The sequence below is a fragment of the Halichoerus grypus genome, chromosome 7 (assembly GCF_964656455.1).
Source record: "Halichoerus grypus chromosome 7, mHalGry1.hap1.1, whole genome shotgun sequence".
NCBI classification, from domain to species: domain Eukaryota; kingdom Metazoa; phylum Chordata; class Mammalia; order Carnivora; family Phocidae; genus Halichoerus; species Halichoerus grypus.
In genome coordinates, this window is record NC_135718.1 from 52322974 (window position 1) to 52336064 (window position 13091).

A 13091-nucleotide genomic window follows, 5' to 3' on the forward strand; every position below is an offset into this window, starting at 1 on the left:
TTTTAAAAAGAGAGATGGAGAAATTGGACTTAATGAAAAAAAAAATTTTTTTAAAGATTTTATTTATTTGACAGAGAGAGACACAGCGAGAGAGGGAACATAAGCAGGGGGAGAGGGAGAGGGAGAAGCAGGCTTCCCGCTGAGCAGGGAGCCTGATGTGGGACTCGATCCCAGGACCCTGGGATCATGACCTGAGCTGAAGGCAGACGCTTAACGACTGACCCACCCAGGCACCCTGGACTTAATGAAAATTTAAATATCTTGTGCATCAAAAGACCTATCTATGAGTAAAAAAGCAGCTCACAGAATGGCAGAAAAATATTTGCAAATCATATATCTGATAAGGAATTAATATTCAGAATATAACAACAAAAACCAACCTAATTCAAAAACTGGCAAAGGACTTGAATAGACATTTCTCCAAACATCTACAAATGGCCAATGAGCACATGAAAAAGTGTGCAACATCACTAATCATTAGAGAAATGCAAACCAAAACTATAATGAGATATCACCTCATACATATTAGAATGGTTTCTATCAAAAAACCAGAAAACAACTGTTGGCAAGGATGTGGACAAATCGGAATCTGTATGCACTTTTGATAGGAATGTAAAATGGTATAGTCACTGTGGAAGCTGGTCATTCTTCAAAAAATTAAAAATAGAATTATATGATCCAGCAATTTTACTTATGGGAATATATCCAAAATAATTGAAGGCAGGGTTTCAAAGAAATATTTGTGCACTGATGTTCATAGAAGCATTATTCACAAAAGGTAGAATGTGGAAGGAATCTACATGTCTGTCAACAGAATGGATAAGCAAACCGTGGCATATATATACAATTGAATATTACTCAGCCTTAAGAAAGAAAGTCTGACATAATATGCTACATCATGAATGAACTTTGAGTTCAATATACTAACTGAAATAAGCCAGTCACAAAAACACAAATGCTGTATGAGGTACATAATCAAATACATAGGGACAGAACGGATCCTGGTGGTTGCCGGGGTTGGGGGGAGAATGGGAATTATTGTTTAATCGATATAGAGTTTCAATTTTAGAAGATGAAAAGAGTTATGGAGATGGATGGTGGTGATGGTTACACCAAAAATGTGAATGTGTTTAATACCATTGAGTAGGATGGTGAATTTAATATGCATGTTACCACAATAAAAAAAAGACATTAAAAAAAGTATTTTGTGATTACTTTTGAAAACAAAGATCAGAGAGTTTGATAACATACCACATAGGCATGTATGTTATAAAATTGTATTATCTTTGCCCAAAATACTGAAGATAAGCCTAAGTTTACAGGAAACAAGAATTGAGAAACAAATTAAACACCATGGTGGGGTCGGGGAGAGACAACTCCAGAAAATGAGACAGTCTAGAAAACAATTGGGTCTGATGTCTTTAACAAATCAGTGTCATAGAAAAAAATGTATGTGGGAGAAAAGCCTGTTCTAAGTGAAAAGAAATGTAAGAAATATGAGAACTGGATGTTCTCATCCAAAGAGAGCACATGTTGGTCTTTGGATCCTAGTTTGAACAAACAAGCTACAAAATAAATTTTGGGATAATTAAGAAATATTAAATGTAGACTGGGCATTAGATGAATTAAGGAATTACATTTAATTTTATTATTATACACTTGCTAGATTGATAAAGTTATTGTGATTATATAGGAAAATGCCATATTTTGAATTTGTATACTTTAGTATTTAGGGGTAAAATGTCATGATGTCTGTAATTTACTTGAAAGTATTTCAGCAAACAAAAATAGATGAAGCAAATATGACAGCATGTTAACTATTGTTAAATCCAGGTGATGGCTATGTAGATATTCATTCAGTATACCAATCTCTCTACTTTTTTGTGTATTTCAAATTTTTCATAACAAATTTTAAGCACATACACTGAGTAATGCTGCAGTGATAAACCTGGTACATACCTTGCATGCTCTGTAAATCACTCTAAGGTCTACTAAGTCCTAGGCAAAATGGGAAAGATCTAGAACATTATTTCAAACTGCAGATTGCGACTTTCTAGTCATTCCTAAAATTGAAGAGGATCATGACCAGTGATTTCTTATACATGAAATAGAATACAAAATGCTTAAGGGTTTTCAGTTAGGAAGTATGAATATTATGTGGAACTTTGTTTTAATCATATACATCAGTTACTTTTATACATATGTGTGTACATGATTATGATGTAAAGTCTATTTTTTACTATAACATGTATGCAAAAATTTAATAGGTCACTGAGGTGGTTCGGTATTTTCCACCAGAAGTTACTAATAATGGTGCCTTCTCAAGTTTCAAGTTAATTTCTCTTAAATTTTTTTGACAATGCTTTGCTGCACTGTGGTTATCTGATGGATGACCCAAACATACTCTCATTTTCTTTGTTTTGATTTTTCTAGTAACTATGACTGAAGTTTTACCAAAGGAAAAGAAACAGAAAGATGAGAAGACTTCAATTCTTGGTCAAGCTGTGGTGGACCTTCTTCCTTTACTGGAAGGTCAGATGTGTGCTTTGCTCAAAAGCAGATACAGGAAAGCTCATAAAATTTAGCTCCAGAGAAGTGCAAAAATCAGCCTTAGTGAATTTGAGGGGTTTGATAAAAAGATGAACACATTTATCTCTGCCTAACCCTTCCTTCTATGGCTTGATTTGCTTTCTTTTTGCAGGAGAGAGTTCATTTGAAACGATGGTCCCCTTGCACCCTGTGCCAGGCTCTCCTTTAGAACTTGTTCGGTCAAGTGTAAAGGTAATCAGAGTTCTAAAGCTCCACTTTCAGCCTGCTGTTGTCTACCAAGTCTGTTTGTTATAAAGATTTGATTCAGTTGAGTCCAGTTCATCAGGTGTATTCTTTTCACAAGCACACAGAATGCTAAGTTCTGGGAAACAAAGATAAATAAATCAGAGTCCTACTTTAGGAGTCCATAATCTACACGTCATGGGTCATAATCAGTGTGATTAAATAATGGAGTGGGGCATGTGGGCAGAGTAGTTATTGGTTACTTTGCCCAGAGGTACACGTAGAGAAAGCTTAACCAAAAAATGTCCTGATGGATTAAATTGAATAACACGTGAATGCACCTACCACACTTTCTGGCATATTAAGCCTGAATTGGTAGGCTGTGCTAGTCTGGTTTGTCTTCTGGGCTGTGTTTTCCATTTTTCCTGGGGATCGGTAGCTTCTTGGGTCTTTACTTTTGCCACTCTGGTCCAAGTGCACTCACTTTCAGCAGATACCACAGTTGGTCCAAGTGCACTCACTTTCAGCAGATACCACAGTTGCCTTCTGTTTTGCAAAAGTGAAAGAGAGAAAAGGGCCCAAATGACCCAACTATTCCGAATGCAGTTCCCTAATTAACCACTGCTGTGGGTCCATTCCTGCTTCTTGTTGATTTTGACCTTGGAGCTGCCATAGTCCACTCCTGTATCTGCTGTGGTCCTCTCTCTCTCTCTTATTTTAGGCTGTGGTTGTTTTCTTTCTAGGTTGTTTGGTTTTTTGTTTTAAGATCTGATTTAATTTGCTTTCTGTCTTTCTAGGATTCCTATAAATATGTAGTCCACTGATAGCATTTCTTATTTTCCAGGGATGTTATAGCATTATTCTTTTATTGGAGGTAAAGATATAATTTAGTATCTTTCTGTAATTCCATGTGACTTGTGCTAGAAAGAGGTATATATCTTTGCTCAGTCTGCCTTCATTGGTCCAGTCTCCCTGCTTATATACTTACATGTACTTATGTTGATTTTCCTTACATATCTTTAGAAGAAAAATTAGTCAAATGGATTATTAGTCCTTAGGATGTTTGTTCATAGTATTTCTGTGTTTGCTTGTTTTACACATTCAATGAAAAGAATATATCACACTTAATTTCCATTCACTTGAGAGTTCTCACTAATTTTATATTTAAGCATCTACACTGATTATTCTCAAGACTCAAAGAGTAAAATGACATAAACCTGTCCTTGGAAAAGAGTTTCCAATTCATCTTCAAGTATTTCCTGTCATGATTGAGTGATACAAATTAGAAAACTTCGGGACATTTTACTTATCTTTCCAGAGACATACTGGTCAGAGGTGTCACATTCTTCAATGCCTCTCTTTCTTAAAATCTTCTTCCCTTTGGTGTTCTCACTTCCCGCTCACTGACTGTACCTTCTCAGGTTCCTGCACCAGACCTCTTTCCTCTGCCCATGTCTTATGTGTGAAGGTTCTAACCTTGGCCACCTTTTCTTCTTAGTCTGTGTTCATATTCCTGGGTTGCGGGGGGAGATTATTCATTATTTAACAGTATGAGTGCTTCCTTGGACCCTAAATACAACCAATCCCCAAATCTGCCTTTCAGCAAATCCAGCCTTTTATATCTCCTAAGTGCCTCTGGACTCTTCTCTTCTTAGCTTTATTCCTACTCTTTATTGCCTTATAACCTCTCATTGGAACATTACAAGTAGCCTTATAACTGCTCTTACCTCCCTCCAGTTCCACCTTCTCACTCTTGTCGGGTGACTTAGAAGTAAATAGGATCACATCTCATCCCCTGTTCAGTACTATGTAGTTCATGGATTCCCCTACTTCTTACATGTTAAGGTCCAGATTCCTTAGCAGGCATGCAACAGCTTTTATAATAGGAATCTGCCACTTGTTCAATATCATCTCCCAGACTCCCCTTCTTATGCTTTATATTCTAAAATCCTGAACTACTTACACCTGAACAAAATACACCATGCTGTTTCAATCCTCTTTTACATAAACTCTTCTTTTAGTTCAGAATTATTTTCTTTCCTTTCTCTGCTTATCTAAATTGCAAACTTTTAGTAATTTATTTTATAGAAGTCAATTTAGGCATCACCATCTCTCGTCCCCACCCCAATAATTAATTATTCACTTCCTCTTTAGTGCTCCTTGACTAGGGCATTTTATACAGGTCTCTATTATAGGATTTATCATAAATCATGGAATTACAATATGAATCCCATAATAAAAGGGGCCATGTCTCCTTTATCATTATATTCCTAGTGCTGTGGTAAAGTGCCTGGCATATAATTAGCAACCAATACACATTTTATTTTATTTATTTTTTATATGGAATGCTTCATGAATTTATGTGTCATCCTTGTGTGGGAGACATGCTAATCTTTGTATTGTTCTAACCAATATACATTTTAAAGCTTCTTTCTATTGTATCCTGTGTGTGAATGTTAGATACATACATATATATCTATATCTATACCTATATCCGTATATATATGGGTATATACATATATATTTGAAAAAATATTTTCTTGGGGCGCTTGGGTGGCTCAGTCTGTTAAGCATCTGCCTTTGGCTCGGGTCATGATTGCAGGGTCCTGGGATGGAGACCCACATGGGGCTCCCTGCTCAGCGGAAAGCCTGCTTCTCTCCATCTGCTGCTCCCCCCGCTTGTGTGCTCGCTCCCCCTCTCTCTCTGTCAAATAAATAAATAAAATCTTTAAAAAAAAGAAGAAAAAGAAAAAATATTTTCTTATTAAAAAGCACATTTCCCACCCTCCATGCCTGTCAGCACATGGACTTGTCAGTGTGCTGATGGGCCAACTTCAGGGCCACATGGGGGCCAGTCTGTGGATGTACTTTAAGGAGTTTCAGGAAGGGGCCTCCCCTGCCTGCACTTAACCCCATGGTTTGAGGGCCCCAGGAGCTGACATTTGTATCGTGTTTGTAAAGCTCAGATGTCTCAAGTCTGGGCCGTGCCAGGCAAGGAGAAAAATTAAAGAGTCAGGGTTTTTCCAGAAAAAAAATAAAATACAAATAAAAGCACATTTGCCAAATCAGAATTTCTTTTTTTTCCCCCAAGGTCATTACAAAGTTCTTTTTTTTTATATTTTTATTTTTTATTAAAGATTTTATTTATTCATGTTAGACACAGAGATACAGAGAGAGCGAGGATGAGCAGGGGGAGAGGCAGAGGGAGAGGGAGAAGAGGTTCCCCGCTGAGCCAGGAACCTGATATGGGGCTTGATCCCAGGACGCTGGGATCATGACCTGAGCTGAAGGCAGACACTTAACCATCTGAGCCACCTAGGGGCCCCTTTTTTGTTTTTTGTTTTTTGAAATTACATTTCAACTTTACTTTTTAAGATTTACCTAGTAGAGTGATGTTCTACATTTTGTTAATACAAATAAACAACATATCCACATATGATATGTACATCTCATGAACTAGCAGGCTATCTGAACACCATTTCCAGCATTGTTTCTGAGAATTTCTATTGGAGACATAACTTGGAAATTTCTCATTGTAGAATATGTAATTCTTTTTTTCCTTAAGGATTATTTTAGAGAGAGATAGAGCATGCATGTGTGCGAGCAGGGGGAGGAGCAGAAGGAGAAGGAAAGAGAGAATCTCAAGCAGACTTCCCGCTGAGTGTGGAGCCCAAAGTGGGGCTTGATCTCAGGACCCTGAGATCATGATCTGAGCAGAAACCCAGAGTCAGACACTCAACTGACTGAGCCACCCAGGCGCCCCAGTAGAATGTGTAATTCTTTAACAATAATATTAATTATTCTATTAATGTTGATTTCTAAGAAAATAAAAATGAACAAATTATTTTTCTCCTCTCTAATTAAAACATGAGCTGTCTTGATAGCCCTACTTGGGTACATCACTAACATCGAATCCTTGGTAGCTCTTCTAAAAAACTCATTTTTTGAGCTTGTTCATGCTGTCAAGAAATACTTTCTCATCTGTGAAAAATGGAAATATATTAAAGAATATGATTTTCAAATATTTAGTAAAAAAACCTAAAATTTTATTTTATTTATTTATTTATTTTAGATTTTACTTAAATTCAAGTTGTTAACATATAGTGTATTATTAGTTTCAGGGGTAGAATTTAATGATTCATCAGTTGTATATAATACCCAGTGTTCATTACATCAAGTGCCCTCCTTAATGCCCATCACCCGTTACCCCATCCCCCCACCCACCTCCCCTCCAGCAACCCTCAGTTTGTTCCCTATTGTTAAGAGCATGTTATGGTTTGCCTCCCTCTCTGTTTTTATCTTATTTTATTTTTCCTTCCCTTCCCCATGTTCATCTGTGTTGTTTTTTAAATTCCACATGTGAGTGAAATCATTTGGTATTTGTCTTTCTCTGACTTATTTCACTTAGCATAATACACTAGCTCCATCCACGTCATTGCAAATGGCAAGATTTCATTCTTTTTGGTGGCCAAGTAATATTCCATTATATATATATATCACATCTTCTTTATCCATTCATCAGTTGATGGACATCTGGGCTCTTTCCATATTTTGGCTATTGTGGACATTGCTGCTATAAACATTGGGGCGCAGGTACCCCCTGGAATCACTATATATCCTTTGGATAAATACCTAGGAGTGCGATTGCTGGGTCATAGGGTAGCTCTATTGTCAACTTTTTGAGGAACCTCCATACGGTTTTCCAGAGTGGCTGTACCAGTTTGCATTCCTACCAACAGTGCAAAAGGATCCCCCTTTCTCTGTATCCTCACCAACATCGGTTGTTTCCTGAGTTGTTAATGTTAGCCATTCTGACTAGTGTGAGGTGTTATCTATCTCATTGTGGTTTTGATTTGTATTTCTCTGATACCAAGTGATGTTGAACATTTTTTCATGTGTCTTTTAGCCATTTGTATGTCTTCTTTGGAGAAATGTCTGTTCATGTATTCTGCCCATTTCTTGATTGGATTATTTGTTCTTTGGGTGTTGAGTTTGATAAATTCTTTATAGATTTTGGATACTAGCCCTTTATCTGATATGTCATTTGCAAATGTCTTCTCCATTCTGTAGGTTTGCCTTTTAGTTTTGTTGATTATTTCCTTTGCTGTGCAAAAGCTTTTTATCTTGATGAAGTCCCAATAGTTCATTTCTGCTTTTGTTTCTCTTGCTTCTGGAGACATGTCTAGTAAGAAGTTGCTGTGACCAAGGTCAAAGAGGTTGCTGCCTGTGTTCTCCTCTAGGATTTTGATGGATCCCTGTCTCACATTTAGATTTTTCATCCATTTGAATTTATTTTTTTGTATGGTATAAGAAAGTGGTCCAGTTTTGTTCTTCTGCATGTGGCTGTCTAATTTTCCCAATGCCATTTGTTGAAGAGACTGTCTTTTTTCCATTGTATATTCTTTCCTGCCATATAGCTGAGGGTCCATTTCTGGGCTCTCTGTTCTGTTCCATTGATCTATGTGTCTGTTTTTGTGCCAGTGCCATACTGTCTTGATGATTACAGCTTTATAATACAGCTTTGACGTCCAGAACTCTGATGTGTCCAGCTTTGGTTTTCCTTTTCAACATTACTTTGGCTATTTGGGGTATTTTCTGGTTCCATACAAATTTTAGGATTGTTTTTTCCAGCTCTGTGAATAATGCTGGTGTTATTTTGATAGGGATTGCATTGAATGTGTAGATTGCTTTGGGTAGTATAGACATTTTAACAATATTTGTTCTTCCAATCCATGAGCATGGAATGTTTTTCCATTTCTTTGTGCCTTCCTCAATTTCTTTCAAAAGCACTCTATAGTTTTCAGAATACAGATCTTTTACCTCTTTGATTAGGTTTATTCCTAGGTATCTTATAGTTTTTGGTGCAATTGTAAATGGGATTGATTCCTTGATTTCTCTTTCTGCTGCTTCATTATTGGTGTATAGAAATGCAGTAGACTTCTGTGCATTGATTTTATATCCTGTGAGTTTACTGAATTCCTGTATCAGTTCTAGCAATTTTTTGGTGGAGTCTAATTTTTAAAAAAGTACTACATTTAAATTACAAAGATAGTCACAGAATATAAACTGGCAAAAAAAGCAACCCAATGTCACTCATGTGAAACTACTATTAACATTTCAGTATAGGACCTTCCAATTCCTCTTTTATATGTATTTGTATACATATGTGACCTCAGTATGGTAGAGGGGAAAGGCCTCTAGCTTAGGAATAAGATTCTCATCTCAGCTGTAGTTCTAACTCATGAGACTTAGAGAAAGTTATTTGAATCCTCTATATGGAAATAATTAAACTTGACCTTCTTACCTTGAACAGTGATATGAGATTCAAATAAGATAATGAAAAAAGGGGCTGGGGGTGGGAAGGCCTCTGGCATTCTCAAAATGCTGCATAATTTTATTCTTTTCCAGCAGTGCAGTCTTGAAGTTAAAGTATTTGTGGCAGAACCCTTATTGACCACAGCACAGATCTTAGGAGGCAATCTACTGAAAGTCACATTGGAGGCTGCCTACTCTGTGCCTGAATCTTTCATTCCAGTAGGGCCTATGCAGAACTACATGGTTGGTATGCAAGTTCCATCAGTTGGAGAGGTAAAGCCCTACAACCAGATATTTATATAGATTTAAACACTCATATGGTCATCTCTTCCTCACTTGCTAAGATTTCATTCAAAGCAAGCTCTCAATTAATGGCTGAGATTTTCTTTAGGTTTAAAAAAATAAAGTTTACTTCTGTTTTATATGTAGATATCTATAGTTTACATATACATAATAGTATATATTACATATAATTTATGTCAATAAATATATATTTATGGTGGAAAATATGTAAGGCATTTTAAAATTGACTATTTTTAATGTGTTTCTATATATTACTTTTATGCGTGTATTTTGTGGATTTGTGTGCTTAATTGTATAAAACTTTCTCTTAATTTCAGGTTATTTTCTTAGTCCAAATTTCTTTTTTTTTTTTTTTTAAGATTATTTATTTATTTTGAGGGGGGGAGAGGGAGTGCAGGTGCGTAGGGCAGAGGGGCAGAGGGGCAGAGGGAAATGGAGAGAGAATTTCAAGCAGAGTCCCTGCTGACTGCAGAGCCTGACACACACTGCTGGATCCCATGACCCTGAGATCATGACCTGAGCCAAAATCAAGAGTCAGATGCTCAACCGAGCCACCCAGGCACCCCTCTTAGTCAACATTTCTATGGAATGATTGTGTTGGATTTTTTGAGGCTCTTGATAGAGATTTCCAAATTGCTTGCTAAAAAGGTATAATTAGTTAATACTGCCATCTGTTTTATTGACATCTACATTTCAGTAGGAACCCTCCAATTCCTCTTCACCATTTACATTCCCACCAGCAGTATAAAGGGTTCCAATTTCTCCATATCCTCGTCCATATTTATTATTTTTTTGTTTTTTTTTGTTTTGTGATAATACCCATTCTAATAGGTGTGAAGTGGCATCTTCTTGTGTTTTAGATTTGCATTTCCCTAATGACTGATGACGTTGAACATCTTTTTCCATGCTTATATTGCCATTTGTATATATATATACTTTTTAAAGATTTTATTTATTTATTTGACAGAGAGAGACACAGAGAGAGAGGGAACACAAGCAGGGGGAGTGGGAGAGGGAGAAGCAGGCTTCCCGCAGAGCAGGGAGCCCGAGGCGGGGCTCGATCCCAGGACCCTGGGATCATGACCTGAGCTGAAGGCAGACGCTTAATGACTGAGCCACCCAGGTGCCCCGGATAATTAGTTTTCTGCATCATTTATTGAAAAGATTGTCCGGGGCGCCTGGGTGGCTCAGTCGGTTAAGTGTCTGCCTTCAGCTCAGGTCATGATCCCAGCATCCTGGGATTGAGCCCCACATTGGGCTCCTTGCTCAGTGGGGAGCCTGCTTCTCCCTCTCCCTCTGCCCGCCACTCCACCTGCTTGTGCTTTCTCTCTCTCTCTTTCTCTGTCAAATAAATAAATAAAATCTTTTAAAAAAGAAAGAAAGAAAGAAAGAAAGAAAGAAAGAAAGAAAGAAAGAAAGAAAGAAAGAAAGAAAAAAAAAGAAAGAAAAAGAAAGAAAGAAAGAAAGAAAGAAAGAAAGAAAGAAGAAAGAAAGAAAGACTGTCCTTTCTCCATTGAGTGGTCTTGGCATCCTTTATTTTAACAATTTTTGCCACTATTCTTGTTGTTATGGAGGAGCAGCTTTTCAGCGGTCTTTACTCTGCCATTCCAGAAATGCCTCTCCTTCACAGAAGTTTTTTAGCTAACCCAAACAACTAGAATTGTTGAATTATAGGGTATGACAATTTTAAATTTACTGGAGACTGCAAAATGGCTTTCCATAGTTATACCAATTTATATTTCCATCAACTATGTATAAGAATACCATTCCCGGGCGCCTGGGTGGCTCAGATGGTTAAGCGTCTGCCTTCGGCTCAGGTCATGATCCCAGGGTCCTGGGATCGAGTCCCGCATCGGGCTCCCTGCTAGGCGGGGAGCCTGCTTCTCCCTCTGCCTCTGCCTCTCTCTCTCTCTCTCTCTCTCTCTGACTCTCATGAATAAATAAATAAAACATTTAAAAAAAAAAAAAAAAAGAATACCATTCCCTTCACAATATTGCCAATGCTTGTTATTTTCAGACAGATTTTGCCAATCTGTGGTTTAAAATGATATCTCATTGTTTTAATGTTCATTGCAATTATTAAGAATATCTAGCACGTTGTTATTTAAATGGTGGATTATCTAATTTCCCTTTCTATAATTTGCCTATTTATATCTTTATCAATTTTCTATTGCAAGTATATTTTAGATAAATTATAGGTAGGAGAGTGCCTATATTGCTAACCCTTTGTCAGCTATAAGTTTGTTTTTAAAAAGGTAATTTTTATAAAGGTAATTTTTAAAAAGGTATATCATAACTCTCATATAGATATAAAATAACAAAAAGGATTTAAACCAAAAAGGGTTCAAAGGAGAATCTGAAGAAGTAACCCATATATAAGCAATCAGGAATGTTGAAATGAATTTGCCAATAATTCTAAACTCATCATCAGCCACATGGCAATAATCAATTACATCTCCACTGAACAAAATATATTTGTATATCTATGGACAAGAATACTTTGCATTATTATCAATTTTTTATAAATTAAAAATTATAAAATAGCACAAAGACAATGAAGGGCACAGGCTCCTCTGTAGAATCAGATAATCACAGAAAGAACGGTCTGTTAGACAACACCCAACATTACATTGAAAAGATACTTCAGTAATCTTTTTTGTTCATTTTGAAGTCTTTTACAAAATTTCCTATGTATGATATTCTGTAGAAAGACTCTCCCATTTTGTTCAAGAATGGAACTCTAAAGCTTGGAGGGGAAAGAGAACCTGTTCCCAGGCCCAAAAAATGGCCAATTGCCAACATTCTGGCTCCAGGAGCTAATAACATTCCTGATGCTTTCATCATTGGTGGGCCCTATGAGGAAGAAGAAGGAGAACTCAACCACCCTGAGGTGAGAGAATTATGCAGTTTTTTGGTGATAAACTAAATGCATAGACAGATGCTAAAACACTTTTTAAATGTTTTTATATTATATATTTATTAATAACATAATATAATTAATGTTATTATATATAATACACAAAATATATTTATATATATTTGTTACTTGTTAAAATAAAACAATTATCTAATTTTGATGAAAATGTCTCCTGACTTCTTAAGTTCAACAAACAAAATAATTTATTAAATTCAAATTTACTCTTTATTTTAAATTTATTTATTTATTCATTTTTAAAAGATTTTATTTATTTGATAGAGAGAGAGGGAGGGAGAGCACAAGCAGGGCAGGGGGAGGAGTAGAGGGAGAGGGACAGGCAGACTCCCCACTGAACAGGGAGCCCTACTCTGGGCTGGATCCCAGGACCCTGGGATCATGACCTGAGCCAAAGGCAGACGCTTAACCAGCTGAGCCACCCGGGTGCCACAGATTTATTTATTTTTGAGTAGGTAATAATATGGTCATAGGTCATGCATATAAAAGCAAATATATATACTCAAAGGAAAAAAGACTCACAAACAAAAACATTTGGAAGAGTGAAGTTTCCTTGCAAAGAGTGCAAAGGAGTAAGATTTCAGAAAGACTGACTCAGAGACATTAGCATAGTAAAAGTCAGGGATAAAACTATTTTCCTTTAGGAAGTCTAGATTTATAGGAAGTATTCAAAAATCCTGTTATTTTCAGACTAGAACCCGTCAGGAAGACACTATTTTTTTTATCTCAGTGTGTAAAGTGTTTATTGTTTATTTTTATTTTCTTTTTA

General features: G+C 36.5%; 1 protein-coding gene across 9 annotated transcripts in view; it reads left to right on the forward strand.

Annotated features, from left to right (window-relative positions):
- The window catches only part of CFAP70 (cilia and flagella associated protein 70), a 110541-nt gene that overhangs the window by 26754 nt on the left and 70696 nt on the right, over positions 1 to 13091 (forward strand). For 7 of the 9 annotated variants that reach the window (XM_036114138.2, XM_036114139.2, XM_078077578.1 and 4 more), the window contains 4 exons: positions 2434 to 2532; positions 2702 to 2781; positions 9181 to 9360; positions 12098 to 12280. In XM_036114138.2, coding sequence (XP_035970031.1) covers positions 2434 to 2532; positions 2702 to 2781; positions 9181 to 9360; positions 12098 to 12280 — 542 coding nt within the window. The remainder of the gene's footprint in view (positions 1 to 2433; positions 2533 to 2701; positions 2782 to 9180; positions 9361 to 12097; positions 12281 to 13091) is intronic. The other 2 variants (XM_078077577.1, XM_078077581.1) reach the window with 2 other exon arrangements.